At 57.5% G+C, this 16978-nt stretch overlaps 3 protein-coding genes across 3 annotated transcripts; 2 read left to right on the top strand and 1 right to left on the bottom strand.

Moving 5' to 3' along the window:
- Positions 1-232: 232 nt before the first annotated feature.
- Positions 233-3033, bottom strand: GGS23DRAFT_235821 (N-terminal nucleophile aminohydrolase). The gene is made up of 4 exons (XM_051512099.1): positions 2554-3033; positions 2088-2463; positions 1818-2017; positions 233-1754 (listed from the first exon to the last, which is right to left on the bottom strand). The coding sequence occupies exons 1-4, from the start codon at positions 2585-2587 to the stop codon at positions 457-459; spliced, it is 1908 nt and encodes a 635-aa protein (XP_051369118.1). The 5' UTR covers positions 2588-3033; the 3' UTR covers positions 233-456.
- Positions 3034-4271: 1238 nt separating this feature from the next.
- Positions 4272-6585, top strand: GGS23DRAFT_581283 (actin family). Its single transcript, XM_051517176.1, has 7 exons — positions 4272-4497; positions 4625-4647; positions 4740-4967; positions 5027-5073; positions 5139-5225; positions 5280-6113; positions 6173-6585. Exons 1-7 carry the CDS (start codon positions 4463-4465, stop codon positions 6236-6238), a joined length of 1320 nt encoding a protein of 439 aa, XP_051369117.1. The 5' UTR covers positions 4272-4462; the 3' UTR covers positions 6239-6585.
- A 5766-nt stretch (positions 6586-12351) lies between these two features.
- On the top strand, positions 12352-14817 carry GGS23DRAFT_235639 (phosphate transporter). Its single transcript, XM_051512098.1, has 4 exons — positions 12352-12591; positions 12709-13963; positions 14064-14302; positions 14361-14817. Exons 1-4 carry the CDS (start codon positions 12519-12521, stop codon positions 14552-14554), a joined length of 1761 nt encoding a protein of 586 aa, XP_051369116.1. The 5' UTR covers positions 12352-12518; the 3' UTR covers positions 14555-14817.
- The last annotated feature ends 2161 nt before the right edge of the window (positions 14818-16978 follow it).

The raw sequence follows: 16978 nt of genomic DNA, 5'->3' as shown, positions 1-16978 counted from the left end.
ATGTTATGAATGGGGTGGGGAAAAAAAGCCATTTTTTGATATCTTACTTTGTTCGTAGATATACATATGTCCTACCTTGCTGCAAAGACGTGGGATGCGGTCGTGAAACCCGTGGGTCTGTTAGGAGTGATTTCTAGTAAAATAGCACTACACTACAATCCACTCTATCTAGAGTTTACCTTGCTCCCGTCCCCACCCCTTGCCGACTCCGATGCCATGCCGCCAATCCGTCTTCTATATAGGTGAGTGCGCAAAGAGGAGATGAGAGCTAACCAAGCATGGTGAAGGACGAAACTAGGTCGCGGGGTATGATGTTCTCGAAGCAAGTGAGCGGAGCGAGAGAAGCCAGGGAGGAAAAAAAGGAAAGAAAAAAAAAAGGAACCTGGGCGGCAGCAGCGAGACCTAAGACGCGGCGGCCGGAGGACCCAGGTGGAACCGCTAGCCGCGGCGGCGCGCTCAGGCCGAGATCTTGCGGGCGCCGAGGGCGATGCCGGCGGCGTGGGCGTTGAGGCGGGACATGACGCAGGCGGGGTCGCGGTCGGCGGAGCCCATGGAGACGAGGGCGAAGGACTCGGTGTTGTGGACGAAGTAGAGGTAGTAGCCGCGGGCGGGGCACTGCTTGACGGCCATGACGCCGAGGGCGGCGGCGGAGCGCGAGTGGCGGACGCCGGGGTGGGCGAGGAAGTCGTGCTCGAGGAAGGCCTCGAGCGCGGCGCGCTCGTCGGGCTCCGGCACGTCGCCGCCGCCGGGCCCGCGCCGCGTCCCGTGCAGCAGCCGCTCCGCGCACTTCTGCGACGCCATCGTCGTCGTGATGTGCTCGCCCGTCCCGCTCGTCACCGCCGCCACTGCCACCCCCTCGCCGCTTGCGTGCGCTGCCGGCAGCACCGCCGTCCCCACCCCCACCAGCGCCGCCGGCCCGATCCGCCCCCGGTGCTTCATCCCGATCCCCCCCGACGACGACCCCGCCGCCATGTTCCCGTCCCTGTCGATGGCGATCGCGCCGACCGTGTCCGTGATTCTGTCGACGTCGCCGTCGTGCGCGTCGCGCCCGCGGTCCAGGGGCCGCACGTACAAGGCCGTGGAATCATCTGGGAGCATCGGGTTGGCGATGTCGCGGAGAGCCACTTGCGCCGCGTTGGCGGGACACGGTATATCGAAATCTAGTCGGACAAGTTCGTCGTTCGGGGCAGGAGCGATAGTTGGGTGCTTCGAGGCGCGCGGAGGTGCCTTGAGAGCCATACTGCTATGTAGTAATGTGGCAGATGGACCTGCAAAACTCGACAGACCATAATCGACTGGGCTTACGGGGGGTATTTCCGACGGGATCTCGGCGTTGATTAGTGTAGGATGCTGGGGGTCATGCGAATTCCCCATAGACTGTCCACTCTCCATGGAGCCTGGCGAATCCGGCTGACCCTCATTCCAGGTTCCGGCCAATATAGCGTTGGTGTGGTCCCGTTGCATAGCCGTGCGGCCTCCGCTGTCAAGGATGGGGACGGCGTGGTCGTCGAGGGGGATCGGCGAAAGCAGTCCCTTGTCCTCCGCTCGCATCAGATCTTCCTTCCACTTGAGGTAGCGATCCCTCGAGTTTTTGGACACGAGCGATTCATTAGGGACGAGAGCCACACCCGCTTTCTGAGCAAAGTCCCTCGCGCCATCTCCGACGAGCAGGTTCGGGGGAATGCGTCGTAGCGAGAGCGGTCTGGCACTATTATGGAGGATGGCCTTGGCCAGACTGATGGGATTCTTAACGTCTATGTAGAGTTCTATTGTTAAAATTTTGACATTTGTGTCTCCCAGGCCAGTGACCAACTTACTAGGAACCGCGCCGCAAGCACCGCTTTGCCCCAAGTGGTTGACTAGGGTAGCATCGCATTCAACCGTTCCGTCGATCGACAGGTTACTTCCGTAGCCAGCGTTGGTAATCTCTTTATCTTCGAGGACCTTAATAGCTGCCTCGACAGCGTCGACGGCTGAATATCCTAGTCGTAGGAGTTTCATAGCACCACGAGCCGCCCTGTCTAGTGTTAGCAACAAGACCGCGCAAATTTGTCTTGCCAGGGGGACGATGAGTCGGCGGTTCTTACTCGCAGCAGGCTTCCAAGTGAATTCTCTCGTTGGAGACGCTGTGATATCCGGCTCCGGCATGGATAAAAATAGCCGACACAGGCACTTTCCTACGTTTTGCCCAATGGTCCGCGGCTCCGTCTGCGGAAGGGATCTTATCGTCATTGGATCGAGTGGCGTCATTCTCGGGTTCTGAGGAGGGCCTCGGGCGCTTAGGTGCCCCCGAAGAGCTGATACCGATATCGCCAACTTCGCCATCCTCACCCACCTCATCAGAGTCTGTCGGCTCCCAAGAGTCATCGAGCCCCGAATCAGAAGTTAAGGGGCCGGGCAGTGGAGAAGAGGTCGACGTCGACACCGCGGGAGGTCTCAGACTGCCGTGCTCTTCCGACGCCACTATATTGAGGGATAGACAGAGCCGATCAGTATATATGTCCCTCCGTGAACAGTGATCCCATCGTTGCCGCTCGGATTATGTGTACGTACCTGATTGCTTCGGAGGGGAGGGCTCATCTGCCATTTTGGTTGATACGGTCGTCAGAGAGATGGGGTGAGGCCCAGAGTCTATTCAGCCAAGCCGAGGTGTGCGCTTGCTTGGGGGCGGAAAGACGATCAGCAGCCTGTGGGTATTCCCACCGAGGGGCTCCAGCCGACCACGAAACCAGAAGCACCGAATCCCGCCGGAACACACGAAGAGATCTAAATATATCTTAGGTGATAACCGGGCCGACTAAACGATGTAGAATCGGATACTCGAATCAATGATACTAAAGAGAACAGGATAACCTGTCTAGGAGGTCGAAATCCCCTATGTGTCGGTAGGAGCGCGAGAACAAATGCCTGGCACAGATTGTTTTTTTACGAGAGATATCGGGGGGCTCAGGACAGCAAAGGTATCATGGCTAGATGGTAATGGTAAAAAAAATATATAGGTCGAGGCGTAGTAGGGGGGAGGGGAAAGTGTCGATGAAGCAGGACGGCCGGATGTTGATGATAAAAATACCGAAATATGGACATGCCTATGGTGAGGTACTGATGACAATAACGTTGATAACGCTAGAGGTCACCACGAGACTGATTTCCAAAAGGACAATCCGGAAAACGGCAGCGGAAGCAGGAGCACTGGCAGAGTTGAGCTTTTCGACGAAGCAGGTGATCGAACAAGCGGGCCAGTAGAGAGGGAGAGGGAGAGGGAGAGGTGCGAGATACTCAAATATGTACACATGGCTGTGTAGAGAGAGGTAGGGAGGGGGGCGGGGGAGGTAGGCAGACGAGACGGATAGCTTAGCTCTGTGCGGTGGTATGTATGAATGGATGTATGCGAGTGCCCAAGGTAGGAAGAAGGGTAGGAGGCTGAAGGGGACAGAGGCAGCTAGCAAGGTAGTGGACGATACGGAGTGCCCTTTCACCTCTCAGGTTGCGGTGAGTCTGTGAATAGGCAGGCAGGTATAAAGACAACTACTAGTCACCCCTGCTATTCCTTGGTTATCCCACGAAAGGGCACCGGGATATAGGATATGGTGTGTCGAGTAACAATGCATCCATCGACCCATTGACCCATCGGTGTAAGTCAACTCAGGCACACATGACATGGACGTAGTTGTTGTCCGCTGAGATCGGTACGAGGCGGGATCCCTTCCTAGTTCTCAGCAATGTGAACGGGGCGCCGTAGGCACTTATAGAGGGACTGAAGGCGAGACGGGATAGACTGGTAGATTGTTCCTGGATGAGGCTGCTACTCATAGGCGGGTGGTTATCTATGGGGAGGTATTACGCAGGAGCAGCTGAAGCGGGAAATATCAAGGAAGAGGTACAGAATGAATAAGAGAGAGCGAGTGGGGACCAGCTGCCGCCTCAAAGAGATCAGCGGTGCAAAGTACGTTACCGGTATGTATGAAGTACCTAGCTGGGCGCCCTACATTTGCACCCACGCAGAGGTATCTCCTAAGGGGATGGCTTGTACATGGTTTGTACATGGGTACTTTGATACGATGCCGAGGCCGGGATGCTGACCGATGTCAGGTGTCAACAGCTGTGGTCCTCCACCGCCGTCGCCTCTGCCACCGGTTTATTCGTCGCGCAAGCCGGATCCCACGAGTCTGTCACCTTCAGCCACATCCACGCACAGCCACAGACAGTACGTAGCCCCGCAGGTTCCCGTGGTTGGGTTCCCGTACCCTCGGGGGGTGTCTAACTCACCTACCCTTCTGTCACCGCAAGGCACGTTAATTCCGGCCTTCCAAGCCTCATCGTCGCCGTCAATCCCCCCAAAGCTACCCCGCCGGTCTTCCTCGCCTCAACCGCTACGACGACCGTCCCTCTCCCCCTACTGACAACTAGCTACATCCCAGCATCAACGTCTCCGGCGGCTTAGGGCCCGTACTCCGCGTGCAGAATGGCGAACCAAACCCCTGCCGTTGTCATGGACAAGTATGCTTGCCTGCCCTCTTCCGAACCCCGCAGTCGCCAGCTTCGCCCCTGAGCTGTCTGTTGTCTGTCTTGATATACGATGCTCCATTCCACGCGGAGGACGTGCTAACCCGCCTCTGAAACATAGCGGCACGGGATTCTCGAAGCTCGGTACGGGAAACACACCTACACTCTGGCCTGTTTCGGTCACTCCCGAGTTGTATAGTGCAACTTGCTAATCCACCGCCTCTACCTGACGATAGGCTTTGCCGGTAACGATTCTCCCTCCTTTGTCTTCCCGACCGCGATAGCGACAAAAGGCGCCGCCGGAGGCGCTGCCGGAACCGGGTCCGGCCGACCAGCCGTCGCGAACAAGCCGTCCTTTCTCACCGGAGGCGCTGGTCCTAGCGGTCACTTATCTATGAAACGAGGCACAGAGGACCTGGATTTCTTCATTGGCGACGAGGCCATTGCAGCATCGGGCGGTCCAGGTCAGCCGAGATATCCGCGTCTACCTGCAAAATCCGACAACCTTCTGATGCTGGTGTAGGTTACGGGTTACACTATCCGATCCGACACGGCCAAATAGAGAACTGGGTATATAATATATACAGACCCCCAATCCGGCACTCCCTTAGCCTGATATTAACGTACTATCTCAGGACCACATGGAGAGGTTCTGGTCAAATTCCATCTTCAAATACCTCCGTGTCGAGCCCGAGGACCACTACTTCCTCCTGACCGAACCCGTAGGCTTCTACCCACCGCTAGTTTAGTCGTCCAGCATCACTGATGTGTAGCAGCCTTTGAACCCTCCCGAAAACCGAGAAAACACGGCCGAGATCTTCTTCGAGTCCTTCAACTGTGCCGGTCTCTATATCGCCGTCCAAGCCGTCCTCGCTCTCGCCGCCTCCTGGACGTCGGCCAAGGTGTCGGATCGCTCGCTCACTGGTACCGTCATCGACTCCGGCGACGGTGTCACGCACGTCATTCCTGTCGCTGAAGGCTACGTAATTGGGTCCTCAATAAAGTCCATCCCCATCGCCGGCCGAGACATTACCTACTTCGTCCAGTCCCTCCTGCGTGACCGCGGCGAGCCGGACAGCTCGCTAAAGACGGCTCAGGAGATTAAGGAGGAGTACTGCTACGTGTGCCCCGACATCGTCAAGGAATTCTCGAAATTCGATCGGGACCGCAGCCGGTTCGCCAAACACGTCGTCACCCACCCCGGCGGTCGTCAAGTCACCGTTGACGTGGGATACGAGCGATTCTTGGCGCCCGAGATCTTCTTCAACCCCGAAATCTACTCTTCCGACTTTCTCACGCCGCTGCCTGTCGTCGTCGACGGCGTGATACAATCGAGCCCGATCGACGTGCGGCGAGGACTGTACAAGAACATCGTCTTGTCCGGAGGAAGCACGCTGTACAAGGACTTCGGGCGAAGATTGCAACGGGATATCAAGCACCTAGTGGATGCTAGGATTCGAGCCAGCGAGGTCCGCAGCGGAGGGGCGAAGAGCGGCGGCTTAGAAGTCCAGGTCATCACGCACAAGCGACAACGACACGGCCCATGGTTCGGCGGCAGCTTGCTGGGACAGACCCCCGAGTTCCGGTCGTACTGCCACACTAAGGCTGAGGTACGTCCTCGCACTCTTTTCTTCTTTTTTTTTTTTCCTTCCACACTAACCCGCCGTAGTACCAAGAATACGGACCCGGCATCGTGCGACGGTTCGCCCTTCTCGGCGGGCCCGGCGGCTCGTAAAGCGGAGTTGGGTTGTGAAGTCGGATACGATATTAGCAGCAATCAGATAGACGGCAAGAAGGGGCAAGAGGGTGCAAAATCTCGACGTGTAATCAAAAGCGGCAGGCAGATGGTTAAAAAAGAATTCCCTGGAATGCAAGATCACAAATAATCATCAACCTCTGCACGCCTGTGTCGTCGTCCTGCTGACTGTTTAATCATGGCCGGTGGCGTCCGGCTCTGCCTAGCGTCGCGCGCCTACGTACATATAGTATAAGACTTTGTCGAAATAGGCCCTCACCACAGGTTTTTTCCTTTCCGATTTACTCATTAGAAATTGCATGCTACCATCTACTTCATTTCGGCCCGGCCTCTTATAGAACGGTCTGATTGATGTGCAGTTTGGGGGTCGCGGTTTCAGGGGTGCTATTCACACGCGGTCGCTAGCGATACGCAATTCCTTGAGTATCCGTTGCTAGTCTACCATTCCTGGTTGCCATTACTGCAATGATTTAACCGTCCATTTATAGCTATTGCAACACGGCCATAGAATCCCGATTCGACTTATTAGAATAAGGGGAAGCAAAATCAGCTCGTCATGCACGAACGCGATATTATCGCTATCTGGGCGTTTTCGAGCTGGGGTATAGTGCGCCGCACCGGCAACGCATAAGGGGCAGCATACGGGAGATTCGTCCTCGTCCGACGAGTGCTCCGTCTCGGCGTATTATACTAACCGAAGGCCAGCCACCTGTCCCCGGATACGTCAACTCTGCCGGTCTCTGTCCTCTGTCCTGACATAGCAGATCTACAATGGCGGCTAGCGTGGAGCAGCAATATAGGAGTGTTCGGCTCTGGCTCTAACCGTCCGATAAAGAAGGAGAAAGGGGAGGGGAACCGCCCGGGGCGGCGGCCTACACGCCGCGCGGAACAAAATGCTCAACGCCCCGAACCGGACGGGAGCATTGCGGTGGCCGAGACATCGATACGCGGTCGATCGGCGCTTGTCGAAAAGCGTCGGGGTCTCGATGCGGGAGGGCAGGGCACGAGGGCCTGCTGCCGCGGTTAGCACGGTGTGATGGCATCCAGCTCCAGCTCTCCTGCCCGTCGCTGAGAATCCTCCCCCCCCCCCGTCTCCCGTCTGTCTCCGCGTCGACGCCTCCAACTGTTTTCAAGTCGTCGTCCAGGAGTAATGGGGGGCTATTTCGACGGCCGGCATGGAGTACCCAACGCCGTGCGCAGACGGGGAAGGCTGGTACACGGGGTACCGATAGGCACACGCGAGTCTTCTCTGCTCTCCGAGAAGGCTCGGGACTCTGCGCCCGTTCTGCAAGGTGGAGGAGACCTTGTCGTTCGCGATGCAGGTGTGAAGCGCCTGAATCTTTTAGTCAGAGAGAGAGAGAGAGAGAGAGAGAGAGAGCATCGCACGCTGGGTTCGAGCCCTGGGCGAGAGCAGGTGGCGAGCCGTTCGCTCGTGGCTCGATGCCCGGGTGGCCGTATCAGGTGGCCGCTGTGGCGGACGCAGCTACCTACCCACGCACGAAGGATGGCTGGTGGCCACCGGCATGGCAGAGAGCCTTCCGGTGGCGTTCCTGTCGGTCAGGAGGGCAGCAGGAAGAAGAGAGCACGCGGGACGGCGTGCCGAGAGGGCTTTTTTTTTTTTTGCGAAGGCGAGCCCAATAGGTAGGTAGGTAGGTATAGGACCGCGCTGGAGAGCCCCCTGCTGAATCACCGATCGGTCATTCCTCGACCTCGTTGCAGGACCAGTATCCACGGGCTGTCGCTATGTATGTACATACATACATACCAGACCCCCCCTGGTAAGTCGTGTGGAAATATTCTGCCATATTACGGTTGTCCAGGGCGTTGTGCAGCTGGACCAGTAGAATTGCCGCGTCGCTCCCACGGGGCCAGGTCGGCGATATGGTGGGAATGCCTCCTTGCCTGGCCTTGCCAGTTTCAGGTAACATGGCTGGGCCGGCAGGTTTTTTTCTTCTTTCCTTCTTTTCACGCGCGTCCTTCGATTCAAGCAGGTCGTCGCCAAGTTGATTGACCACCCACTAACGGACACGCCTAGTCAGCTAGGAATCGTCAAAGGGATGGGATGCCCCCGTACGTCACCGTCGAAAGCTAGGTCTACTCTCCTCTCCTCGACCCGACCCGGGGACTATCGTGCGTCGTGGCAGCAGCAAGTGCTCCCGCAAGGTGGTAGAGCCTGCTGCCATGCGGAGGCCAAGGCGCTGTACTGTTCATCCAGGTAATACTAAAGATTGCTAGATGGGTGGTGATGCTAGATGTGACGACCCGGCCCGTCATCGACGGCCCATCTCTGTGTCGGTCAGAGTCAACTGGTCCTCTTCTGCTATGTTACCTTTGCCTTCCTGGTGGCGTCCTTGGCCGTCGGGACCCAATTAGATGCAACAACGCGTATACTGTGAATGAAATAGAAAGAGGCTAGAAAGAAGGAAGAAACCCCCCGACACAGGCTAATAACTGATTATAGATTTGCTAGGAGCAAATAATACCACGTCTCTCCACCGTACTACGTTGGGGCCTAGAAGCACCTATGTACATACATATCGATAGTTAGCACTGCTACTACGCGGTCATATGCCTGGGGCCACTCTTGTATACGCGCACACGGGCGCGAGAAAGCCAGCAGAACTGGTTTAGTGCTCTCTGGTGGGTAGGGCTGGGTAATAGAGGTAGGACTCGAACTCACTTGGGCACCGGGCACCTTACGAACATCGGACTAAGCCATTATGTTCTCTACATATGCAACACGTGGAGTAGTAGCATCATATGGATGTATGTAACCCCCAAGCTCCGGGGGGAAGACGCTGGTATAGTATAGCGCACAGTAGGGGGGCGCGGCGTTGTCCAGACTGTCGGGTCTTGGGACGTTTTTCTTTCTCTTTTCTGTTTTTCTTCTCTCCCCCTCTACCCCCTGGCACTGCCGTGGGACGAGCGAGAAACCCACTTGCCGCCTTAGCCACGGTGTCATAGTCCGTAGGCGATGGCATCGAACGTGGTGTGGTATGATACCTGCTCACCAGGCTTCAAGGTTACTGTATTAGAATAGTCCCAGAGCCTCGGCATGATTACGTTTTGTGAGGACCGGGCAGACGACAAACGGCGGCGCCTATAGAAGCCGACGGGGAAGCATGTGGAATCGGTTCTCTCTTCCTGTCTCCGTCTCCATCTTCCGCTCTGTCCCTCGCGTTCGTGTCTCATCGCTTGTTTCTGCCCGGGATGCCCAGGTTCGCTTCCCAGAGCGTGTGACGCGCGAATACCAGCGCCTCTAAAAGGGGACATTAGGGACGTTTTATCGTGTGAAGGGTGAAAAGTCAAGGCTCCTGCACATCCGCATCCGACCCATACGCAGCTAACAAGTCTAAAAATGAATGGCTTCTGCCTGCCCGAGCTGCCTAATCGGTGGGCAGGAATTGGCTAGGTGCCGAGATATTGCACCTAATCACACAGGCCTGCTAATGTCAATGCTAATGCCGATGCTATCAATGCTGCGGACGTGGGCGGGAAATCAAGAATCGAGCGAGAGAGGCCGAGAAGACGACTCGTCCGGGTTGGCTAGCCAGCGAATCCGAGATGCGATCCTTCGTCGTCCATTGGCGGCGTCCTGGGGAGCGTCGAGGCGTCTCGAGCGCTTACTACGTGGGTGGAAGGGAGGGAGGAGAGGGCGCCCGGAGAGAGGCCGGCGTGAGACAGCAGCTGGCTCGCCTCTCCGGATTTTCTGCTGGCGGGGGGGCTGTTGGGGTCGGGCCATACAGGGGGAGGATAGGCGAGAGAAGGAAATAAATGTCGGCGATGTGCTGCTCGCGTGCTGCACACCGACGTCTGCAGAGGGGATGGTCTTCGCAGCATCGTCTGCAGACGGCTCGCGCGTTCGTTCGTCTCCGTCTCGGTAAATACACATGCTCATACGTAAATTGCCATTCCTCCACACATATACATAGGTACGTAGGCATACGCCTGCTGTATGCCTCGGGCAGGCATCTCCTCGTCTGTGCGATGCGTGGTTGCCCCCGGACCCCGTTTCGTCCGTACCCAGTACAGGTTGTCTACCTTGGATACAACCGATTGGATGGCCGCTCGCGCGTGCGCGCATACCGGCAGCAAGTACCCCGACGGGCATCCGATGTATAGGGACCTCCCTCAGCCGGTCATATGAGGGTGGGTAACGTACGTACCATTACGTCCCCATTGCGCGGGTATGCGGTGGCCTACGTGTATCTACCTAGACACTGCCTGTATTTTACGGCGAGTAGGTTGGATACCTAGATAGATACCTAGGTAGATATTGAGTAACGGATGAGGAGCGGGAGCCATGTCGTATACAGGTAGATAGAGTATTAGTCAACGTGCGACGGCGACGTACCGCTTCCTATACCGAGACCCACCGCGACCGCCAGTGCCGTCTTGTCCTATGCTTGTCTCCGAACCGCCCACGTGGGTTGGGGAAGACCTGTTATAGGCCGAGCCTCAGTCTGCCAGGGGTCGGCGACGGCGAGTCTGGGCGCGCCGGCTGCCATGGGGCCGGCAGGGACCACCGGCCAATCAGCCGTCGAGCCCGCCGTGGTCGGTCCCCTCTCCTCTGGTATAAAGATCTGCCAAGCCGACCGCCAAGTGTCCATCAACCTTCTTGGCCTGTCTTGAGCCCTCGACCACCCCCCCAGGGCACCCAACCCACCCCCGCCCGTCTTCCCTCTCCAACCGACGATGCGATACGAGCACGGAAGCTTATCCAGCGCCTGGGGATGGCTGAGCGAACCCGGGTGGTGGGCACAGCAGGTCCAGACGGCCGATTCGACGAGCGATGATGGGGAGACGGGAGGTGATGAATCGAAAATCGAGGTCAGAAACGACGAGGCAAACCGGCTGCGTCTCGTCGCATCGGCTTCGACGTGACATATGCCTACCTGCTCTCTCGTCATGAAGCCGCTGCGAGGGATAGTCACCCACTGCCCGCCCGGGGTCCGCGGCTGTTGGATGTTTTCTACTGCGCCGTAATACCACATCGGCTAAGACGTCTCGCCGGCTGACCCTCTCTGGCTCTCGTGTGCTACCCCATAACCAGGACGCGGACGAGAGAGCGTCCTCTCACCCTCCCTCTCTCGCCCGCGGTCTACCAATAATAGCCTAGAATCCTAGACAGCGGCCACGGCGACGATGCCAACGAAGGAGCGTATGCATGGCTAGGCCTGCCCGTGGCTGTCGAGACGACGCCCCGCGAGAAGGCGGAGGGATCTGATATCGACTAAACTTCCCCCCCACGTCTCGTTCTCGACGAGCCCAAGCGACGACAGAGCAGAACCCTCTTGGTCGAGAGTTATCCGCCACTAATCAGCGTGGCATACGTAGGTGCCTGCCATCTACGGAGCCGGGGCGGCAAGTAATCAGTCGGTGCTCAGACTAGACAGGTAAAGAGTCTCCCGTATGTCATCACCAGAGGTCCTCTTTTTTTTTCTTTCTTTTTTTTCCCCCTCTTGTCGAGCAAGTCACTTCTCTGTAGCGCCCCTCGGCAGACGCTATCGCCTCCTATGTATTCTCCCTCGTCTTTTTTCTGTTTCGCCAGCAGCGCGCCGTCGCCTCTCTCGTCTGAGTGGGTGGATAAGGGCCAAGAGCCAAGTGCGCGGGAGGGTCGCCAGAAAAAGACGCCTTCACCGAGCTGCCTGCCCACTTCGACGAGTCTCTGGCTGTGCTCGGTCGCGCCGCGTCGACCCGCAGGGTCAAGTTCGAGGAAGCCCTAAATCAGCCTTGACTTTCGGGGTCCGTAGTGCGTTTGTAGGCACTCACCTCCCCCCCCTCCCCCAGGGAAATCAGCCAGCACGTTGCATCGGTGCCCTCCCGCAATTGGCTGTGCGACCCTGCGACTATGGGAGGCAAGCCGAGCCCGCTAACTGCTCGTCCTGCCCTGGAAGAGTACGGGGGGAACGCTGGACCTGCTAGTGGATGGCTCGACATCCTGACGAGATGATGTACTGCTACTCTGGACATACGCAGTGAGTTCCCACCCCGAAATCCTTGGGAAGTGTATCGAGCCATCATCTCCGCCCTGGTCCCCGTTCCATGATCCGCTCAGCTATCCTGCAAGCAGGCCCGGGGTCCCCCTGGCTGTTGCTGCGAAAAATCGATGGCTTGTGTCACTGTGAATATATAACTTGTGTTCCCCCCATCAGGCCTGTGCTTGTGACCGATCTTCTTCTCCACCAGCAGCAGCTCTGAGAGAGAGCATCAGCAAGTCGAGCCAGATTCAGATCCCATCTTTGAGGTATCGGTCAAGATGGTGCTCGTACAGTACGACTATCTCTTTGCCATAGGCTTGATATTCGCCTTCCTCGATGCTTGGAACATCGGTACGTGATTTTTCCTCTTCGGTCGCCTTGGCATTATTTGCCGTGGTGCTACTGCTCGCGTGCGCGCGCGATCGTATCGTGGACGGCTTCGCTAATTACAACTTGCGAGGGTTATAGGTGCCAACGATGTTGCCAACTCGTGGGCGACTTCGGTCGCTTCCCGGTCGTTGACCTTAGTCCAGGCCATGATAGGCGCCAGTATCATGGAGTTTGCCGGCGCTCTCGGTGTCGGTGCTCGTGTTGCGGATACCATCCGAACTAAGATCGTCAGCCCCGATCTGTACAACAGCGCGCCCGAGGTTCTCATGCTTGGGATGGTCTGCGCCGTCGTCGCCTCCTCCCTGTGGCTTACTTTAGCTACCAGGATCGGTCTTCCCGTATCCACCACCCACTCCATCATGGGTGGCGTTATCGGTATGGGTATTGCTTCCGTTGGCGCCGGCAAGATCACCTGGGTCGCCCCTCCGGGCACCCAGGGTACCGCCATCGTCAACACTGGTGTCGTCTCCGTCTTCATGGCCTGGATCATCGCCCCGGGCCTGTCCGCTATCTTTGCTTCTATCATTTTCCTCATTACCAAGTACGGTGTCATGTTGCGCAAGAACCCGGTCATGAAGGCTTTCGCCCTCGTTCCCGTCTACTTCGGTATCACCGCCTCGCTGCTTGTCATGCTTCTGCTCTGGAAGGGCGGCGGGTACACCATCAACCTGGAGGACAACCAGCTCGCTGCCGTCATTGTCTGTGCCGGTATCGGTTGGGCTGGTGTCATTGCCGTCTTCCTCATGCCCTGGCTGTGGCGCGTGGTCGTGCGTGACGACTGGCAGCTCCGCTGGTACCACATCGGTCTCGGTCCCCTACTCTTGCGACGTGGCGAGGTACCCCCGCCCCCGGCCGACTTCCAGGGCGCCATCCGTAACTTTTACGAGGGTCATCTCACGAAGGAGGAGCTCGAGGCCAAGCGTGCCGCCGCGGCGGCTCGTGGTGATGTCGAGGGCGGACACGAAGCTGCAAACGAGTCCAACATCGCCGAGGCTATCATCAAGTCCAAGGCCTCGGACACCGAATCTGAACACCAGGCGGTCGTCGTCCCCACGGAGCAGAGGAAGTCCATCATTGGCCCCAAGCCCGAGGGTCTTCCATGGCACTCCACCGACATGTTGTACTGGGCTGTCAAGAAGGCGTTGTTCAATGGCGTCGACCAGGACATTGTCAACCTGCAGAAGAGGAAGGGCGGTATGCTCTCTGGCGATCTTGAGGAGAAGCACGCCCGTGCCGCTCACTACGACAACAAGGCCGAATTCATGTACTCTTTCCTCCAGATCATGACTGCTTGCACTGCTTCTTTCACCCACGGTGCTAACGATGTGTCTAAGTGAGTTACAACATCTAGCCCCCCCTCCCCCCTCCCCTTTTGCCCTCCTTCCGGCTACAATGCGGGTATCGGCTTGATCGGCTGCTTACGATAACACCAGTGCTATCGGCCCCTTCACCACTATCTACCAGATTTGGCAGTCCGGCTCGGTCCCTAAGGACCCCGATGTACCGCTCTGGATTCTCGCTTTCGGCGGTGTCGCTATCGTGCTCGGTCTCTGGACCTACGGTTACCACATCATGGCCAACCTTGGCAACAGACTGACGCTCAACTCCCCCTCTCGAGGTTTCTCCATGGAGCTGGGCAGTGCCGTCACCATCATCGTCGCTACCCGTCTAAGTAAGTTGTAACGCATAAGGAGTTGTTCCCCGCCGATATGATGCTAACCGCATCACAGAGCTTCCCGTCTCGACTACGCAGTGCATTACCGGCGCCATCGTCGGCGTCGGTCTCTGCAACGGTGACTGGAGGGCTCTTAACTGGCGTATGATCGCCTGGATCTACGGGGGTTGGATTCTGACCCTCCCTTGCGCCGGTATCATCTCGGGTTGCCTCATGGGCATCATTCTCAACGCCCCCTCGTGGCATTAAAAGAATCTCGCGACCCGTTACTGTATGAGGGTATCGGATGTGGCTTTCCATTTGGTTTTCCACTGCTGCTATAGCCTCTATAGGTCTCAGGAACATAACGTCCGAGGGGACCGATCTCGTGTAATGTAAAAGGGCAGTCGTTTCATTCCCGTTGCCGATAGACAATATACCCACTTATTCACAACACACCCGGACTATACGCTGTCTTTTATGCTCTTGACGCATGATTTGCCAGAGGCATTATATTAGGTTATATCTCGGTAGATGGAGTAGGTAAGTTGCGCGAACCATAGTAAAATCGTCCCCTTTTCTACTTGCCCCTCCATCCTGCATGCTTGCCGCTGTAGTAGGTATATTCTGATATAGAGGTGGTCGGAATACCACACTGCAATATGCTACTATTGACCAAACTAAGTACGAGGCAAATAGGTAGGCTACTAGGATCGCATCAAGCCCGTGAGACATTTCCATGCCCATCGCCGGCACGACAAAGAGGCTGGGACACGAACCGATTGGAGGGAGCAGCTATTCCAAGAACTGGGAAGATAAGAAAGCCGACCCGTGCTCCCTGTCGGGGGGGTCCGGGGATAGGCTATGACAGCAAAATCCCTCACCTAGAGGACGATGATGCCCCGTCGCCGACGTGCAACTTACGAGCGGAGACGGCGGTGTCACACGATCAGGTCGGAAACACGCATAAAGAGTGAAAACAGGGTTATGCATGTATGCATGCTGCAGGTATGCATGTACGTATGTATGATACAATAGTGCATGCCGAGCCAGGTCAGGGTCGGGTCGGACCAGAGGATCCAGACCGTGTCCGTACACCTTCGGCCTCTTTCTGTTTACAACCTCACCTCCGTCCTGGCTACGTGCCCGCACGGCCCACGCCGTCCCTGCAGAGACTCCGCCGGCCTGGGCCGGCAGCAGCGCCGCAGCGCCGCGCCCCTCCCGCAAGCAAGAAAATCGCGCACACCTCCCCCCCCGGCGGGCTACCGGAACCAGTGCAGGCGAGTGACGAGCAGCCGCAGGTGGCCGAGGAAGAAGGGCGCGATTCCAGCGCTTCGAAGGCGCGGACCAGCGGGGGAGAAGGCGGGGCCGACGAGCACGGCGAGCAGCGCCGCGTCGCGGACAAACACGGCCCAGGCGACGACGCGGCGCGCCGCCGGCCAGCAGCAGCGCCACGTCGAGAGTCAGCGTCTGCGTGCCGAGCAGCCGCGCTAGTAGCCGCGCGGGCGCGGGCCAGCAGCGAGGGGCGCGCCCGGCGCTAGGATGATGAGCCCGCCGACCAGCCTCAGGACCCCCTCGACGAGGAAGAGGGTGCGGAGGGGGAGAGGGAGGACATGGTGCCGAGTTATTAGGCCAGGGCCAGGGCCTAGAGGTGGGTAAGGCAACTTCTAAGTAGGCAGGTTGGCGCCCAGGCGGGCGGATAGGCGGGCGGGCGACATTGGCGGCCCGGCCGGGTCAGGGGGAGGACGGGGCGGGCAACAAGCACACCTATCTAGGAATTAGCGGACGCACCCACACGCACACGGACGGGTGTTGCTCGCTGCTAACGGAGAGCGGCCGCCCAAACGTGTCGTATAGTCATTATCACCAGCTATCAGACATTATTTACGCGTTTCGGAACCAAAACCAGCGTCCCGATCCGGGGACTATCGGGCGAAGTCAAAAAGAAGCTAGGCCTTGACGACACGTAGGACAATAACAGCAACGGGCCGCCGCCTCGAGGCACGCGACTATCAAGATTGGAAAAACTAGCCATCATTCCAGGTAGCGCCAACTCAGAAGGAACTGACAGCGTAATCGAAACGGTAGGTACTGGTCCCGTAAGAACTGCACTTCTCGATTCTAGTTTACGACGAGACGCATATCCTTAAAAATGAGTACCCGGTAAGCTAATCGCGGGCATCAAGTACGATAGTTTATTGCTAAGCTCGGCTACTCCTATGGTAAATCATCTAGGTAAGAGGTAACCTGACCTACCTCCGCTCAGCCTTCTCGGACCTACCAAACTCCCCGGCCTTCCCCCCTAGATTCAACACCGTCGCTTTATATAACAAAGACTGGGGTGCCTTCTCGCCGCCTCCCGCCTACCTAACCTCGAAGCGGAGCAAGAAGCCGATTCCTAAGCACGGGTACAAACCCCTACTAAACCAAAACGCCAGGCCAGGTACGACGGAACGTAGGTAAGCTCCTATTAACCGCGACCGACTCCGGAATACGTTAATAGACTCTATACCCTAAACCCTTTCGTAACGTAGCCCGACGTTTAGGCTGGACTTTCGACTCTGATAAGGCAGTCGTAGGAGCGGTCCTCTCGTAGGTATACCTACGCAGGTCCATGACTACGCGTATGGAGCTCCTGGACGGTACATTTTCGTCGCCCGGCGGTAAGCTTCCCGGCGCAATCTATAGGACGGC

The sequence above is a fragment of the Durotheca rogersii genome, assembly GCF_024521655.1.
Source record: "Durotheca rogersii strain YMJ 92031201 chromosome Unknown GGS23scaffold_24, whole genome shotgun sequence".
Lineage (NCBI taxonomy): Eukaryota > Fungi > Ascomycota > Sordariomycetes > Xylariales > Xylariaceae > Durotheca > Durotheca rogersii.
This window is presented reverse-complemented; position numbering and strand designations above follow the sequence as displayed.

Excerpts from the sequence above, each read along its gene's own strand:
- GGS23DRAFT_235821 (XM_051512099.1), bottom strand. The coding sequence starts at position 2,587 with ATGGCAGATGAGCCCTCCCCTCCGAAGCAATCAG. Across the intron at positions 2,464-2,553 it reads CTCCCCTCCGAAGCAATCAG|TGGCGTCGGAAGAGCACGGC; the intron begins GTACGTACACAT and ends CCCTCAATATAG. Across the intron at positions 2,018-2,087 it reads CACTTGGAAGCCTGCTGCGA|GGCGGCTCGTGGTGCTATGA; the intron begins GTAAGAACCGCC and ends AACACTAGACAG.
- GGS23DRAFT_581283 (XM_051517176.1), top strand. The coding sequence starts at position 4,463 with ATGGCGAACCAAACCCCTGCCGTTGTCATGGACAA. Across the intron at positions 4,648-4,739 it reads CACGGGATTCTCGAAGCTCG|GCTTTGCCGGTAACGATTCT; the intron begins GTACGGGAAACA and ends ACCTGACGATAG. Across the intron at positions 4,968-5,026 it reads TGCAGCATCGGGCGGTCCAG|GTTACGGGTTACACTATCCG; the intron begins GTCAGCCGAGAT and ends ATGCTGGTGTAG.
- GGS23DRAFT_235639 (XM_051512098.1), top strand. The coding sequence starts at position 12,519 with ATGGTGCTCGTACAGTACGACTATCTCTTTGCCATAGGCTTGATATTC. Across the intron at positions 13,964-14,063 it reads GGTGCTAACGATGTGTCTAA|TGCTATCGGCCCCTTCACCA; the intron begins GTGAGTTACAAC and ends CGATAACACCAG. Across the intron at positions 14,303-14,360 it reads CATCGTCGCTACCCGTCTAA|AGCTTCCCGTCTCGACTACG; the intron begins GTAAGTTGTAAC and ends ACCGCATCACAG.